General features: G+C 39.7%; 1 protein-coding gene and 1 long non-coding RNA gene across 6 annotated transcripts in view; one reads left to right on the top strand and one right to left on the bottom strand.

The window, feature by feature from the left end:
• Positions 1-1,403: 1,403 nt before the first annotated feature.
• The window catches only part of LOC109248463 (uncharacterized), a 34,013-nt gene continuing 17,008 nt past the window's right edge, over positions 1,404-18,408 (top strand). The window contains exon 1 of the long non-coding RNA XR_002072067.2: positions 1,404-2,009. This is a non-coding gene — a long non-coding RNA (uncharacterized LOC109248463). The remainder of the gene's footprint in view (positions 2,010-18,408) is intronic.
• The window catches only part of ROS1 (ROS proto-oncogene 1, receptor tyrosine kinase), a 116,335-nt gene continuing 112,226 nt past the window's right edge, over positions 14,300-18,408 (bottom strand). For all 5 annotated transcript variants that reach the window (XM_019418182.2, XM_053904536.1, XM_053904538.1 and 2 more), the window contains one exon: positions 14,300-17,784. In XM_019418182.2, coding sequence (XP_019273727.2) covers positions 17,474-17,784 — 311 coding nt within the window. In that variant the 3' untranslated portion in view covers positions 14,300-17,473. The remainder of the gene's footprint in view (positions 17,785-18,408) is intronic.

Here is an 18,408-nt window from a genome sequence, read left to right as displayed (position 1 = left end):
TGCGTTCATTCACTTCATTCACTAAAATGCCCAAGGGAGAGATTTTGTGTTATGTTCCAATTGCCCTTGCAGGCTGTAAAAACATAAAAGGATGAGTTCAAACATTGGCCTCCATTGTAACGTGAGAAACAAATTTATCTTGGATGATCATCTCAGGAGTTGGGGCGGTAAGAGACCCTACTCAGTGTACGGCTTAGGGGAGTTACCCAGCCCCTCTTTCCATCATTATGGTCATCACAAGAACCTATCGCTGGTGTTGCTCGTACGGAAGGTACTCTCTGGTCATGCTGCCCAGATGTGATAACACTCATAACAACTAATGCTGTTTCTCGGGCACTGGTCTGAGGGCTTTGCATGCAGGTTAACTCATTTAAGTCTCACAACAATTCTATGTTATATTTATTATCATGATCCCCTTCTTACTGATGAGACAACAGAGGCTCACAGAGGAGACATAATTTGCCCAGTCACACAGCCATTAAATGGCAGAGCCAGGGTTCCAACCCACTGCAGTAACTACTACTTGCCCTCTTCTAATTTGTCTTCAGTGGCTCAACTTTCGGTCCACTTTGCCCTCCACAGTAGATGAATAAGGAAGGGAAGGAGGCAGGGCAGCCAAGGATGACACATCATAGAACTTACAAAATCCCTGGTCTCAGAGGAACTATCCTAAGACATTTTCACACCCTTTCATCAAATGATACTAACTATAGACCATTCAGTCAGAGGCAGATTTCCATTCTCCTCCAGGAGGCAATTATTATTGCTTCTCTTATTAATTCATTTCAGTATTTTCCAGACTTCACTGCTCTGAAGCTCCTCACACCCAACCCGACCAAGTCGTGTCAGAGTTAGCCTGAGGTTTGGACATTGAAGCAATAACTAAAATTAACTTTGGACTTCTCTGTGGATTTTTTTAATCCATGTTCCATTGGCACGGATCACTGGTATATACAAGCATAAATAAAATGCATTAAGTTCCGGCTCGCTTTTTAGAATTTGCCGCTGAGTATGCAGTTAGGGAAGGAAGCATGGTAGTGCGTTCTTTGCTGGACATGGTCTCCAAGTGTCCCCACTGGAAGAGGCTGTGCCCCTGCCCCACTGCGACAGCGCTCACAGGATCTCTGATCAGAACCCACAGGGAGCACTTTCCCAGCCACGGGCCCCTGGTTACTTAAACCTCTCTCCTGAGCTGCATCTGACCTGAATATCAGGTTGCCGGTGAGGAGACTCATTCACTGGAACTGGCCTTTGGGGCAGTCCTGAACAGACCATCCAGACTCCAGTGACCTGGCACATAGGACACACGGGTCACAGCATTTCCCTCCGTGTTGCATGTTCCCAAAGTAGAAATGCGCAATTACCTAGAACTATAATAATTCTGTCCGTGTAATAAGAGCATCAAAGAGAACCTCGGTGAAAGAAGCGTCCTGACTGACAGGCGGTAGGCCCACCAAACCCACGCAAAATACGAATTCCCATGCCTGTGATAAATTTTCATGAAATGATGCAGCTTTGAGAAGGCAAACTAGTTGTTGACACAAGGACATTCAAGGGAATGAAAGATGACAGGAGACAAGGCAAACATGACGTTTTCACGTGTTACACCTGGTTGGGAGCCCGAGGGAAAGATAAGCTTCTGCTCCCCTCATCCCCGCTGGCACTGGCGGCCTCCTCACGCACTCTTCCCTCCGCGCTTGGCCTCCGCTGAGCCAGAGGTGATGAAAAGGGGAGAGACAGCTCTGCGCCACCAAGTAATCCTTTTGCCGATTGCCCTCTGGCTGAGAACTCAGTCACCCAGCTTCAGGGAACTCTATCTGTTCTACTCCTTTAGTTTAAAAGGAGTTTCCAGCCTGTCTCATTTCCCCCTTTGAAGTTCTATTTCAATATGTGGCAAATTCTAGCAATGACTTAAGATTGATTTGGGCCTGGATGGGAAGGAGGGCAGAGGTGGTGGATGTGAGGACTTAGATCCCCTGACTGGAGGCTTCTCTTGACACTCTTTCTGGGTAAGTACTGCACTTTCTGTGCTCATTTTTATCTGAGGAAACAACTCTTAAGATCAATTTAACCTCCAGTTTGCTCAGAATCATAAACCCTGCCTTCATGTGCAGACACCCATAACCCTCCTATCGAAATAAACAAGAATTTTTTTTTAACACGTAGCTATTGATTACTGTGGGGTTGGAGGAGATAAAAAAAAATTAATACAACTTAGACAAACTGCTTTCCATATAAATGCTTTTTCTGTAAATTGCACTTTAATTTTTTTTTTAAGTTTATTTACTTTGGGAGAGAGAGAGAAAGCAAGCAGGGGAGGAGCAGAGAGAGGGAGAGACAGAATCCCAAGCAGGCTCCAAGCTAACAGCGCAGAGCCCTACATGGGCCTTGAACTCACAAACGTTGAAATCATGACCTGAGTCGAAATCAAGAGTTGGATGCTTAACAGACTGAACCACCCAGGCGCCCCTCTATAAATTCCATTTTAAATGTAATTCTTATAGTCAAAGCATTAAAGAAAAGTTGAAAGATATTTGCAAAGACTTTAAAAATAAATGAAACCAGGGGCACCTCGTTGGCTCAGTCCATTAAGCAACCAACTCTTGATTTCGGCTCAGGTCAGGATCTCTCCATTCATGAAACTGAGCCCCAACTAGAGCTCCATGCATGGAGCCTGCTTGGGATTCTCTCTCTCCCCCTCTCTCTACCCCTCCCCAGTCGTGCTCTCTCTCAATAATAAATAAACTTTAAAAAAAATAAATGAAACCAAAAAAACTAAGATTCGTTTATAAAATTGCATTAACTGGGGCGCCTGGGTGGCTCAGTCGGTTAGGCGTCCGACTTCGGCTCAGGTCATGATCTCGCGATGCGTGAGTTCGAGCCCCGCGTCGGACTCTGGGTTGATGGCTCAGAGCCTGGAGCCTGCTTCCGATTCTGTGTCTCCCTCTGTCTCTCTGCCCCTCCCCCGTTCATGCTCTGTCTCTCTCTGTCTCAAAAATAAATTTAAAAAACGTTAAAAAAAATTGCATTAACTCTGTTAATAATATACCTGCAAATAATTCACATTTTGATCATACTTATCAAAGTCCATACTCTATATATTCCATTTTCCTTGCAAGACTTTTAGGAATTAATATTATTCATTATTTATTACATATTCCTAAAATCTGGAGTAAAGGAATAAATGTCCTGAAGGCAGTATCATTATTAGATTTGCTGTTTATACATAACTGAAGTTTTGACATTTATACAAGCAACATGGTTAAGCAAACATAAATTTCCCATTTCCCCATGAATAAATTAAACTCTAACAATATAAATATGGTCTCCTCACAACAGAATCTATCTACAAATCTTTCTCTCTCTTTCACACACACACACACACATACACACACACACACACACACACACACACACACACACACACACTGATGCAGGCCTAAAGGGAAATCAGAGACACCGTGCCCTCAGACAGGCACAGACACAAATGATTATTCTCACTTGACAGACCAACTGTACCGCTCTTTCCTTGTATTTCACTCCAGCCCCAGCGGGCTGGATCAGGAAAGAGACACTTGATAGCTGCTGGTTCCGTGGCTGAAATATTTGTAAAGTTAACGCATAATCTGAAAGCAGAAGCTAATAAATTATAGAGTGCTAATTGGAGCTGGAGTGGAGCTGTCAATCACGTTATCCCAAACAGAGAGACCCTCATACCCTAAAAAGGCAAAGCAGCCTTCAGGAACAGCTCCCAGTTGTTTCCAGCCTTCACCTGAACCCCAGCATAAACATTGAGTCCAGGCAGAGTGGCCTCGGGCAGAGTTGGCAGAAGGGATTCTGCTAATCCAACCTCACTTTAAGAAGACACAGATTCTCTTTTAGGAGGAAAGAGTAAAATGGTTTCACCAAAGTATTGTGTTCAGAGTAAAATAGTTTTACCAAAGTATTACTGTTTAGAGGAACATATTTACAGAAATATATATATATATATATATATACTTGATATATATATACTTGATATATATATTTGATATATATATATATATTTGATATATATATATATATATATATATATATATCAAATTTACTAGGACACTTACTACTTGGGTAAAATGTTAACCTTTATTTGGAGTTTTTCACTTAAAAGAAACAAGTTTAACTCAATAAGAGAAAAATCTCAAGTTCTCCACAAATTAATGTCATATCTACCTCAAGTTAGAGTACCTCTAGGAGTTTTCCAATATACTCTTACAGAACCCAGTCCTATAGAACAAAAATAAGATGTCCACACTTCCAATGCCTTACTGGAACTCATTCAGTTCCTCCTGAAAGAGCAGCAGCAGATTTTTTATTCTTTTGTTGTGTTCTTATAAAATCCTGGTGATCTCTGGTTCTACTTATCTCCCACTATTTCAGATGGCTAAAGTCATTTTGTTCAAACTGTCCTCCTCTGTCATCATCATTTCCTACCCATCGTTTCCTACCCAAACCGTATAAATCAATAAATATATAATTATTACATATAAGGAAATTTAGGTTGAAGGTAAACTAAATTTTTGGAAAACAAAACTAAAGAATTAAAATGTTTTGATTCCTAATCAATATTTGTGTGACTCTCATGACCTAGTTACCAGGTAGAAATTTTTACCAACATTTATTTATGGGATCTATGCTTTGGTCTTTATGTGTATTTACAACTAGTAAAATACTCTTATAATTTAGAAACTTCTTTAGAATGCTTGAAATAAAAATAGTTCTCACTCGGGCAAAGCAAATAACACATCTTAAAATTTCAAACACACAATGGCTCAAATCAACAATTATAATAATGGGAATGTCATAAGCTTATTTCTTTTCCAGCTAATTCTCATTGCTATAGCCTTGCCCTTATTTTTGGCAACTACGTTACTGGCCCTGTGCCAATAATGGCACTATCATGAAATGGGATGGAAAACAAAAATATGTATTTTGTTGTCGCTGCTGTTTAGTTTTACTAGGTGCAATAGTATTTCTTTTTTTCTTCATCTACCACATTTTACGCAATGTGTTATGCATCCCACAAAATGATCGGATGTTTTTCATCTAGTATCATATGACTTTTTTTTTATATTGTACCTGCTTTTTTTTATGGAGTTTCTGATATCTTAAGAAGCACTGCCTAAAGGTTCTGTATTATTAGAGTTATCCCACCTTGCTTGGTGGAGTGTGAAATCCTGTTTTTACTTCAGGCAATTTCTCCTCCATACCCAGAAACTGATGGACAGATTTTGGTAACAAACATACAGAATAGAGCTTATGATATTTGTTCTTCCTTGTCAAAGGCTTCTAAGAACACATTTTTTTTGCTTGCACTTTAAAAAGAGAGTTTTTTTTAATGTTTTATTCTTGAGAGAGAGAGAGAGACAGAGCGTGAGAGGGGGGAAGGGCAGAGAAAGAGGGAAACACAGAATCCAAAGCAGGCTCCAGGCTCCAAGCTGTCTGCACAGAACCCTCACGAACCGTGAGATCATGACCTGAGCCGAAGTCGGACGCTCAACCAACTGAGCCACCCAGGCGCCCTTTGCTTGCACTTTTTTAAAGGAATAACAGAAGAGTCTAGGGAAATGTCAGATTTATACCCCGAGGGAAAACCACAATGAAACTGTATTCAATTGGAATTGGTGAGAAGGAAAATTATTCACAATTTTATGTTTAACAGTTCCAAACTATGCAGTTAATAAATAAAAGTTACTAATACTGACACCTTCATCTTGCATTGAAGTTTGAGATGTCTGGTTATTTGATATTTAAGGAGTGGTGTTATTATAAATATGATCCAAAAATTTTTAAATCCACCATTGGGATACTGCCATCTCCCTTTTTTGCCTGAGGTATAAAATGTATTGGAACTAAAAAGGAAAAATAAACAATGCTTTCCAGCCACAAAATGTATCAGGCCGCAAGTTAACATAGTCTTTAGGTCTTGGGAGAAAAAAGAAAATACAGGTACCACTGAATCTCCCTATGTTACAGAACAGCAATAAGGGCAATACATTAAATGTTAAAATAAAACAAAATTACACAGTTTAATAGTGTGTAATTTTTCGGGTCCTAAAAGCTTATGAGAACATTTCTTACTGCTATTTTAGAGTCCATATTTAATTTTTGTCACCTCCTTTATTAGAGGAATTTCTAATTTGAACTCAGTTACACACCGTTTATTCTTTTTCTCCTTAACATAAACAGAAAAGTCCTACAAGTGACATGAGAGAAAATACTTTGTATGTTGTCTTTTCATTTTCTGATCTACTTCTTGTGCTTTCTTGTCCTGTGTATCCATAGCAACACTCAGAATGAAGTTAGAGCTACTTTGTCTCAGTTTTCAGGAGGACATCAAACTCACCTTCAGCTCAACAATGCACAATGTAGAAATTAACAGTACCTAAACACAACTCTAGTTGACTGTTCTGGGTTAGAGCAGTCTGCAATGTTTTATCATATTCCACACTTCCATGGAATTGTAAATTCCTTGTGAATTCCTACCTCCTGCTGTATTAGAAAACCTTCACTCTAACTACCCTGTTACCCAAATGTTATCTCTTCTCCAAAGTCTAACAAGTTCTGCCTCTTCTGTGCAGCCTTGTCTCCACCCCAGACCCGGTGAGTATTCTCGTCTTTATCAGGACTCTTCCCACCTAATGTCTGTGACATTCACTTGGCATTTATTTTCTAACCTCTTGGGACAAAAGTTCAGAATTTAAGAGGTTGCGGTAACCCTAAAGATCATCCCATTCACCCTTGAGTTGTAATATTCTTTACCTCCTTAACTAGATATTAAATACATTGGGCAGGTACCACCAATTATTTTGTGAAAAACACACTCAAATTATTGCATTAATTTTTTATATTTTATTAGGTGCAAGTGAATTTAAAAATATAAGTTCAGCTGAAGTTTGAAGTAAAAGTTTAAAAAAAAAAAAGAAAAGGAAAGGAAAACTATCTGGAAGCCTGCTTCGGTAAAGAAAATCCTTTTGTTAAAAGGAGTGGGGAGCTCACCACTTTTAGTAGGAGCCAGTTAGGGTCAAATATCATTTTTCTTCGCTTGTTTCCCACTCCTTGTGCTCAGGACATCACTTCAACAATTACCGTCTCTTCTCCCTGTATCATCAGTCTGCCCCCTCTACTGGATCATTCCCACTAATACAAAACGGGTTGCAATATTCCTGCCTTTATAAAAACGAAAACAAAACAAAACAAAAAACTCCCTTAACCCCATCTCCTTCCAGTTATTTCTCTGTTCCCTTTAAATGACAAAACACCTGACATGAGTCATCTTCTTGCTCTCTCCATTTACTTATTCATTTTCCGTTTACCCACTCTAAGTTTACTCTACATATGCAACAGTCAAGGCCATCGGTTAGCTCCCTATGTCTAAATCTAAAGATCAGTTCTCAGTAATCCTTTTACCTGTCTCATCAATAGGGTGATACACCAGTTATGATTTTCTGATAAGCAGATGCCAAGACACATACCACGTGCTGGAGGCCTTATTAATATGTCTTAGCAAAGATACTACATCTGGCAGAGCAACTATAATTGGAGCTCTATTTGATTTAACTCTGGGTATGCTTGTTCTTTTCCAGGAGCCATGCAGTTTCTGTAGGACCTCTGGTGAATTAAATAGCAATACGACAGAAACGAACCCTGCAACCTTTAGATCTTTAATGATGGCACTAACCGCTGTCATCCGCTGGGTTTTGACTTTTTATTTGACTTTGTTTCGACTCGGCCAGGGGAGGGAAACTAGGAGGGCCGGAGTTTCAGAGGTTCCCACTTGGCCTGACACCTTTCAAGGAGAGAGAGAAAGGAGGATGGGATAGAAAAGAACCTTCGATTACAGTACAATTCTGGGAAAGTCTCAGCTGAACTGAAAGAAAGTCCCCAAGTCAAAATGGCCGGTTAGCGGCCAGTAACGTCCACATTGGGCAGGAATGGCACATTTTTGGTACTCCTCCGTATTCAGTCATTGGAGGGAAATGGCCTGAGGGAAGCATGACCTGGCATAAATGTCACAGTAGATCTGAAAGTACAGCAGCTGGAGGTGTCAATTAGCCATGCTCCCGATAGCAGGTTCTCTTGAAAGATGATCCAAATAGCACACCTCCACGTCCACCACAGGGCACCATACAATTTATGGTCTGAACAAGATCACTTTCAAGCGTGAAAGGGACACTGGTAGTAATTAATCGAGGATGAAGGCATACAGGGGGACTATCCTGGACAAGCTGGTCCATAAGGCTACCTTCCTTATCAATAATATTTGACACAGTTCATAATTCCATCCTTCTTCAAACACTTTTTTCACTTGGTTTCCAGGATTCCACTTTCTTGATCTTCATACTACTCTTCTGAGTCTTCCTTCTCAGTCTCTGCTAGTCTTTCCTTTGCTCCCTAATATCTAAATATGGAGTGACTCTGGCCTCATGCTTAGATGTTCTCTCTTATTTACATGAGGCCCTGGCTGAGCTGAGCCAGTCTCCTGGCTAGTCTCAACGTTCTGTACATACTGACAACTCTTGACCCCGAGTCCCCCCTCCTTCATCCCTCTCCACCTGCACACTCAGCCTCTCCCCAGAGATATCTAACAACCATCTCAGAGCGAACACACCCCAACTGAACCTCTGCTCGCCACCCCACCTCTCAACATGATCGGCTCTCCGGCAGCCTCCCGCACCCGAGTAAGTGACAACTTCCATTCTTCCTACTGCTCAGGTTAACGTCGTAAGCTTTCTTCTCCTGTACCCTCTATCGAATTCACCAGCGAAGCCTTCCAAAAACCCAAAGGCAACCACTTCCGTCACTTTCACCGCTGCTTCATCACCTTCACGGCCAAGTCATCATCATCTCTTGCCTGCTGGCTCATAGATTGTAGCTGATCTTGCTGCTTCTACCTCTCAGCCCCACCCTACTCTCAGACTTCTCTCCACACATCTGGAACGATCCTTTCAAAGCCTAGGTCACGCTATAGCTCTTGTTTGCTCAGAACTCTTCCGCGTCTTCTATCACATGCAGGGAAAAGACCAAAGTCCTCCTAATGGCTTACCATGGCCTGCATGATGTAACCACCAGCCCCACACCCTCTTCCTTCAAGTCATCCCCGACCCTGGTGCTATTTCTTTCTCGGGCCACGCAGGCTTCCATTTCAGGGAGCTTTTGAATTTGCTTTTCCCTCTATGATATAGTCATATGGCTACTATTTTATTTATTTCAGGTCTTTAAGTATCTCTTTATCAAAGCGGCCTTCCCTGGCTATCATACATAAAATAACAACTGCCTTCACTTTCTCTCCCTCTAGCTATGTCTCATCCCCTGATTCATAGTTCTATTAGCACTCAACATTCTCTGACATATCATATATGTCACATACACACACACATACACACACACACACACACACATACATATACAATAAAAGAGATATTTATTAAGCACTTACTTATAGTAGGAATGTTCTAGACTATTGGGACTATGCTCAAAATGGACAAAAAATATAATTCTCTGTATAACAACAAAAAACAGTTTGAATTTTTCAAAGATGAATGGGGAGAAGTTAGAATGAAGTCTAATGTAGTTATGGAGGTTTGGCTCAGAATATGTAATCCAGTTTTCTTCTCTTGTGACTTCCCTTTTCTGTGGAGAGCCAAAAGCTAAAACAAATGTTTCTCCAATTCATGCTCAGCTGGTGATCCAGGTTTTATTCAGGTTCTATATCAGAGGCAATCACATGACACTTGAAATTTGAGCTGAGATAAATGGGATGTTGGGCACATATTTTATCAATGGGTGTTCTAGCAAATGTGGCAAAGTTCTGCTGCCACACTCTGTCTCTAAGGCTTGTTGATTTGGCAGAAATGGTTTCTTAATTCTAGAAAAAGTGGCATGATGTGGGACCCTGAAGCTTTCTGATTTTGCTACAGGAAGTTTCCTGATTGGAGCGATGTTGTTCCAGAACCAATAACTGCAGCTAATTTAGCAGCTCCGACTGAGGAAGCCCTGTGTTTATATGCATAAGAAGGGACGCCTCCGGATTTGACAAGCAGTTTCCTGATCATGGTAAGAGAAGCAGCTTCTTTAGCAGCCTGGTTCTGCGGTACAGACCTGGAAATAGATTCTGGAATTTCATTCTACAGAGTTCTATTCAACCATCTCAATTCTGAAAAGCCATCTGACATGCTGTAATAAATCCTTTTATTCAAAATTGTCTAGAGTGGAATCTGTTCTCTGCCTCAGAATATTGACCAATATGAAACCTTAAGGAGAACATACTGAACACATAAAAGGACAGTTTTAAAGGGTGTTTTTTAAAGTAAATCAAATAATTGAGTTGAATAATAATATGACCTCTCTTTTTCACTCTCAGCTATTTTCTGCTGCTTCTCTCTACTATTGCTGTCTGTTACCTTGCCATTCAGAGGAAAGGTAAAAAAAAAAAAAAAAAAAAAAAAGTAGACCATACAGGCAGCTATAATATCAGGAAGCAAATGTTCTTTTGATATGTAATGCTTTTATTTTTAGTTTTTTACTCTCCTCAATATGGTATAAGATATCAATTCAAGTCAAACTTATTTCCCATCTTATCATCAAGTGTACATTCTTAGATTTTTCTTTCATTTAAAAAAATCCTTACTGCTAAACTTGTTTCCTTTTAGTCCTCATTCCCTTTTTACTTTTGAAAAATTACACTTTTGTAAAAAAAAAAAAAAAATCTTATTCAATTTCTTTAAACCCCTCCCCCGCAAAACAGTTCACTATCTTTCCTGGTTCCTCACTCCCACCTCTTGCAAACACCAATCTGTTCTCTGTATCTATGAGCTTGAGTTTTTTTTCTCTCTCTCTTTTTCTTTTTTTAAGAGTTCACAAATAAGAAAGATCGTACAGGGGCGCCTGGGTGGCTCAGTCAGTTGAGCATCTGACTTTGGCTCAGGTCATGATCTCACAGTCTGTGAGTTCAAGCCCTGCATGGGGCTCTGTGCTGACAGCTCAGAGCCTAGAGCCTGCTTTGGATTCTGTGTCTCCCTCTCTCTCTATTCCTCCCCCACTCACACTCAGTCTCTACTTCTCTCCAAAAATAAAGATCAAAAAATTAAAAAAAAAAAAAAGAAAGATCGTACAATATTTTTCTTTCTCTGTCTGGTTTGTTTCACTTAGCATAATGCCCTCAAGGTCAATCTATGTTACCATAAATGGCAATGGACATTTAGGTTCTTTCCATAGCGTGGCTATTGTAAGTAATGCTGCGTTGAACAAGGCATGCATACATCTTTCCAATTAGTGTTTTCGTTTTCTTCTGATAAATACCCAGAAGAGAATTGCTGGATCAAATGGTAGTTATGTTTTTAATTTTTTGAGGAACCTCCATACCCTTTCCCGTAGGGGTTGTACCAACTTACATCCCCATCAACAGTGCATAAGGGTTACATTTCTTCCCTATCTTTGCCAACACTTGTTCTTGTCTTTTTGATAATAGCCATTCTAACAGAAATGATATCTTACTGTGGTTTTGATTTTCATTTCCCTGATGGTTAATGATTTCCCATCTTTCCATGTACCTGTTGGCCATCTGTATATGTCTTCTTTGGAAAAATGTCTATTCAGATCTTCTGCCCATTTTTTCAGTTTTTATTTTAATTCCAGTTGATTGATATCCAGGGTTATATTAGCTTTAGGCATACGATATAGTGATTCAACAATTCCGTACAGCACCCAGTGCTCATCATGACAAGTGCCCTCCTTAATCCCCATCACCTATTTCACCCATTCCCCTACCCCCTCTCCTCTGTTGACCATGAGTGTGTTCTCTACAATTAAGAGTCTGTTTCTTGATTTGTCTCGTTTTCTTTTTGCCCTTTGCTCATTTGTTTTGTTTCTTAAATTCCACATATGAGTGAAATCATATGGTATTTGTCTTTCTTTAACTTATTTTGCCTAGAGTTATACCCTCTAGCTCCATCCATGTCATTGCAAATTCTTCTACCCAGATTGTCTTTGAGCTATTGAGCTGTATGAGTTCTTTGTATATTTTGGATATTAGCCCCTTATCAGATATACAATTTGCAATAATCTTCTCCCATTCAATAGGTTGTCTTTTCATTTTGTTGATGGGTTCCTTTTTTGTCCAGGAGTTTTATACTTTCATGTAGTTCCATTTGTTTATTTTTGCTTTTGTTGCTTTTGCTTTTGGTGTCAGATTCAAAAAATCATCAACAAGACCTATGTCAAGGAGATTACTGCCTATGTTTTCTTCTAGTTTTATGGTTTCAGGTCTTATATTCAAGTCTCTAATCCATTTTCTAATCCATTGTGTAAGTAGTGGTCCAGTTCCAGTCTTTTGCATGTGGCTGTCCAATTTTCCTAACACCTTTATTGAAGTGACTGTCTTTTCTCCATTGTATGTTCTTGTCTTCTTAGTCATCAATTAATCAACCATGTATGTGTGTCTCTCTGTTCTGTTCCATTGATCTATGTGTCCGGTTTTGTGCCACTATCATATTGTTTTAATTACTATAGCTTTGTAATATAGTTTGAAAGTAAGAAGCATGATGCCTCCAGATTTTTTCTTTTTTAAAATTTCCTTGGGTATTTGGAGTTCTGTGGCTTCACACAAATTTTAGCATTGTTTGTGCTGTAAAAAATACCACTGGAATTTTGATAGGGATTGCATTGAGTCTATATATTGCTCTGGGTAATATGGATATTTTTAATAATATAAATTCTTCAAATCCCTAAGCACAGAATATCTTTCCATTTATTTATGTCTTCTTCAGTTTGTTTCACTAATGTCTTGTTTTAAATATACAGGTCTTTCACCTCCTTGGCTAAATTTATACTTAGGTATCTTATTCTTTTTGATGCAATTGCAAATTGCATGAATTTCTCTTCCCGATAGTTTGTTATTAGTGTAAAAAACACAACAGATTTTGTGTATTGATTTTTGTATCCTGCAACATTACTGAATTTGTTTATTAGTTCTGGCAGTATTTTGATAGAGTACTTAGTGTTTTCTATATATAATATCATCTCATCTGCAAACAGTGACAGTTTTACTTGTTTGTTCCCAATTTGGGTGCCTTTTATTTCCTTTACTTGACTAATTGTTCTGGCTAGGACGTCCGATACTAGGTTGAACAAAAGTGGTGAGAGTGGACATCCTTGTCTTGTTTACGATCTTAGAGGAAAAGCTTTTAGCTTTTCACCATTGAGTATGAGCCAGCTGTGGGCTGGCTATAAATAGTCTTTATTATGTTCACGTACATTTCCTCCATACTCACTTTGTTGTGAGTTTTTATCATAAATGGATGTCAAATTTTGTCAAATGTTTTTTCTGCATCTATTGAGATGATTATATGATTTTTATCCTCCATTCTGTCAATGTTGTGTGTCACATTGACTGCTTTGTGGATATTGAAACATCCTTGGATCTCTGGAATAAATTCCACTTGACCATGGTGTAAGACACTTTTAGTGTATTGTCATATATGTTTTGGTTTACTCATTATGTCTTCTCCCCCAGCTAGAATGCTAGAACATAATCTCCATCAAGACAGAGACTTTGCTTCATTTATTACTCTAGTATAGTGCCTATAACAATGCTTGCTATATGTAAGCACTCAAAAAATATTGAATGTGGGACGCCTGGATGGCTCAGTAGATTAACTATCGACTCTTGGTTTTGGTTCAGGTCATGATCTCAAAGTTTCGTGAGTTCGAGCCCTGCGTCAGACTCTGCACTGGCAGCACAGAGCCTGCTTGGGATTCTCTCTCCCTATCTCTCTCTCTCCCTTCCCCACTTGTGCTATCTCTGTCTCTCTCAAATAAATAAATAAACAAAAAAATATTGAATGAGTGAATGAATGAATGAGCAGATCTACAAGGCAGCAATAAACCACAACATATCCATCCTAAGAGATTTTATGGAGCCATTAGAAACATTTACAAAAAAAAAAACTGTAAGGGGAGAGCATACACAGTAATGTTAAATGAAAAACAAAAGCAAAAACAGAAGAGATAGAACTACTTCAGCCAAGAACATAAGCTCACATGGAGGAAGGAAACAAAACAAGTTGAAAGGAAATACCCTAAAATATTTTCAGTAGAGTTTGGGTGGTATATTTTGGCCCCTTGATTCTTCTGCTGATTGTGAAGAAGCCTGGAAGGATTGGGATAGGTCATCTGGTTCAGGCGTACTGTAGCCCTGATCAACTGTAAAAAGCAAAATTAGATGGGCTTTTCATTTTACCAAGGAAAGAAGGTCAAACAGAAGTCAAGAGCACCTTAACATTTATTCCACACTCATAAAGGCCATTATGAGAATAACAGGCCATTTGAGACAGGGAAGAAACTGATAGTGGTAAAATAAATTTTTGCCTCCTTTAGCATATGTTCACCATCATTTCAAGGGCTTCCAGAATTTCAGGACTTGCCTAAGTCTGATCTGAACCACAAAGCAGTCTCCTACCTTCTTCTATACTCTATCTAGGTCTTAGGAGATGACTCAAGATCAAAAGAATCCTCTTGAGTCCCCCATGGCATTAGACCAATTTTCTGTGATCCTTTCTAAAAGCTACAAGTAAAGACTTGTCATGAAATGTGTTGTAAAAGGGTGATGAGAAAATCAATTAATCCATTAAACATGAACACCTATTTTGGCTTAGAGAAGATACAAAGGGTTAAAAGACATCACCTTGACTTCAGAGAGCTTGCAATTTATTCCAATTGGTAAGATACATAGAAATTGGATGGAAATAAATCTGGTTACTGCTAAATGAGATGTGAAGACGAGAAGGACAACAGTAATTCTGAGAAGGGAGAAGAGAAGGAGTTAGGGACAAGCCCTTCCAAAAACTTGGCAATATGAGCTGATCCTACTTGACGACTGGGATTTAGACAAGAAAAAAATAGGTAAGGAGTTCCAGTAGGCCAGGCAAAACCAGTATGGGTAAACAACAGACAGCACATCTGGGCCCAGGAACAGGCTCTTGTCTTAAGAGCGTTTCAAGTAAAGCATTTTCATCAGAATTATATCAACATATTCATTTTATCTAGGTAAATCTTTGTCCAGTTGGCAATGTTAAATCATTAACAATATTTATTTCTTTTCTTTTTTGTACCTGTCAATCCCCTTCATCTATTTCCCTCTGCCCCCCTCCCCTCTGGCAGCCACTAGTTTGTTCTCTATAATTATGAGTCTGTTTTTCTCTGTTGTGTTTTGTTGTTGTTTGCGAACAATATTTTTCATTTGCAACTCACTCTTCCTTATGAATTATTTCTTTTCCTTGAACAATTTAAAATGAAGGTAAGACGGGCTTCCTGGGTGGCTCAGTCAGTTAAGCATCTGCCTCGTGATTTTGGCTCAGGTCGTGATCTCACAGTTTGTGAGTTTGAGCCCCGCATTGGGCTCCATGCTGACAGTGTAGGGCCTTCTTGGGATTCTCTCTCTCTGCCCCTCCCCTGCTCGCTCTCTCTGTCTCTCTCTCAAAAGATATCCCCTCAGACATTCTATGAATTTCTCTGTTGTCCAAATTGTGATGCACATGGACTGAAAATCCAATTCTTCTATACACTTCTGACTTCTTTGTGTCTTCCAAAATAAAGGTCCATACCACTGGCGGAGCAAAAGTCCCGGCTGCAAGCAACAGAAACAGACTCTGGTTGATTTAAAAGAAAAGCATTTCTTAAAAGGATCTGAGGGTAACTCACAGAATCACCAGAGAGGGCTTGAGAGCCAGACTAGAGCCAGGAGCACTGGCTCAAAACAGACAGCAGAACCAGTCTAATCTGGCTACCCCGACTGCTAGAAGCACCAGGCTCCAGATTTGCTCTGCAGACTCTCCTGGCCCTGGACACCGGATGCCAGGAATCAGACCAGCTGCAATTGCCACCAACCACCACTGTGGTCCCTATTTCTTTGCTTCCTTACCTCTCAGTTTTAGAAGCTTGTGGTGGGGGTGTCTGAGTGGTGGGGGTCACATGCCTGCCTTCTTGCTGCAAGAGATCTTGGGGAAGCAAATGGAACATAGCTCCCACCCAGGAGATAAAGGTGGAGGAACCCTCCAACAAGGGAAGGGGCGTCATATGCCAGGCTATCAAAAAGAATGATAAATGTCCACTAGAACATCAGAAGATTAGACAGAAAATATCCTGCCCCGTTCAGTGGAATAACAGATGTAGCAGGGGCCACAGATCCTGGACCTTTATTTGGGGGCTGTTCGCCACAGAACTCACACATTGACTTCCCTGTGTTCCTCACCACACAGCCAATTATCCGTGCAGCTTCTCAGGCCGTAAGCAAGTTACAAAATGAACTAAATGATCCAAAGTGGAGATGCATAGGTGATCCTCTTCCAGGAGTGGCTTTTAGCAAATTTTATAATCCAAGTGTTTTCTACATCTAGCAAGCATCCTGTATACTGCAGTGGAATAACAAACAGAATGCTTTCATTAATGTTGCTGCTAGAGTACTTGAGGCATTCAGATTTAAGTGGGTAACTGCAAAAAAAAAAAAAAAAAAAAAGATTGGCTTCAAATCAGAGTGTTTCTCTGAAGAAATGTTTTTAATAGTTCTCATTTCGATATGTATTATTTCATGTATTTTTAAAAATCATAGAGCTTAAATTAACATCATATAGTCATTTATATTTAAGGATACTCGATACTAAATGTAATCATAAGTATTTTATGTGTAAGACACACTTGGCAAATAAAAACGATTCTCGATATTAGCGAATTTCCATAGCAGCACACAGTCACAGAGCTATTTTTATACAACCCAAAGTCCGTGGAATGCTAAACCTTAGGATTTAGAGTGATCTTCATGGTCCTATGCTCAGTAGAAGCTACTGTTCCAAGCCTCCAAAATACAAAGTATTTTAGAGTAGTCATAAAGACAATTATTTTATAGTGATAGCTTTCCAAATGATTTCTCATGTCCTAGATGCTGGTTCCTTCTGTAGATGTAGAGTTATTTAGTCATTTCCTCATGTATATATATACATCCTTTGGGGATAATCTGTAGTTCAGTCGGCCCCCTGAGCACACTCTTCATCCCCCTCCTTCAGGTCTGTAAACATAGCTATTTGGTCTCTCCCCATCTAACCAAGATGCTTCTGGTGCAGCCCAGACTGAAGGGTGAGCAATGGACTAAGGGACCTCAGGGGAGAAGGGGAGCAGTTTCCTTCCAGAGTCTTGAGTCTTCCTAAGCTTTCCGATGTTTAGTGGTTCACGTCAGAATTCTACTGAAGGTTAGGCAGTTGTTATGGGGATTGCCAAAGTTGAAATCAAATGGCTCTTGGAACCAAGAATTCAGGAATTCAGGAACTTTTCAGTGTTAATTTGGAGTCATGGACTACCACAACAGCTATCGTTCTACCAGGGTTTTCTTTCAGTAACTACTTAATGGGAGTGTTTATCTCAGCCCTGCATTTCCCAAACAGAGCTATTAATCAGACCCATCTCTATATCCACTGTGAGTGAGACAGGCATAGTTCAGGCCTTCGGGCTTGCCAGGAGGGCAGTAAGCCACTTGTTTTTCTTGGCAGATATCTTTGTCTGCATGTGGTTCCATCTCTTCTTTCCTCAGACCACAGGATTCAGATTCCTTGGAGCCTAGAGGACCCTCAGAATTTCCTTCACCTTGGCTACACTCTGTAGCAAGTACCATATAGTTTAACCCTTCTTGGTTCTTGGCTTCCATTAAAGCAACTGACATAACGTCACCTGAATTCAAACAGATCACACTGCCATCTTCATCTGTGAAAAAAAAAAATGTAAAAGTTATGCTACTATCTATTTGACTTCTGTATCTGTAATATACAGACTGTTCAGGAATTGTAACAATGCCAACCTTACGCATGGGCTCAGCAAGCATTTATGAGGGCCACCAAGAGAATACAAAAATAAGCAAGACATGCTCCTTGTCCTTGAAGCTATCATAGTCTCCTAGAGGAGCAGAAATATTACTATAGATGACAAGGTGTGCTGTATGTAATAAAGGAATATGTAAAAGGTGGTGAGAGCTCAGAGATGATAACTCTACCAAACTGAACAGGTCACCGCCTTGGTGATAGGAATTAAGTGCCCTTATGTTGGCTTTTTTGTCTGAAGTGCTTATGTTTCCATCCTGCTGGCTAAAATACCCCCCTTTAAATTAAAGATTAAGTAATTTAGTCATTTATTAAGATAATATTTATCAGATGCCTACCACATGCCAGGCTGTGTTCTAGGTATCGATGAGGCAAGAATGGACAAAAAAAAGTTGTCCCTCTTTGGGGTTTACATTCTGATGGGAGGAGACAGACAATAAACTAACAGACAACTAAGCCTATGTCAGGGGGTGATGAGCACTATGAAGGAAAATTTGGCAGAAAAACGGAA

Source organism: Panthera pardus, unplaced genomic scaffold (assembly GCF_024362965.1).
Source record: "Panthera pardus isolate Hobbes unplaced genomic scaffold, ASM2436296v1 HiC_scaffold_17, whole genome shotgun sequence".
NCBI classification, from domain to species: Eukaryota; Metazoa; Chordata; class Mammalia; order Carnivora; family Felidae; genus Panthera; species Panthera pardus.
Note: the sequence above shows the minus strand (reverse complement) of the source record. Positions and strands in the feature narration are given on the sequence as shown.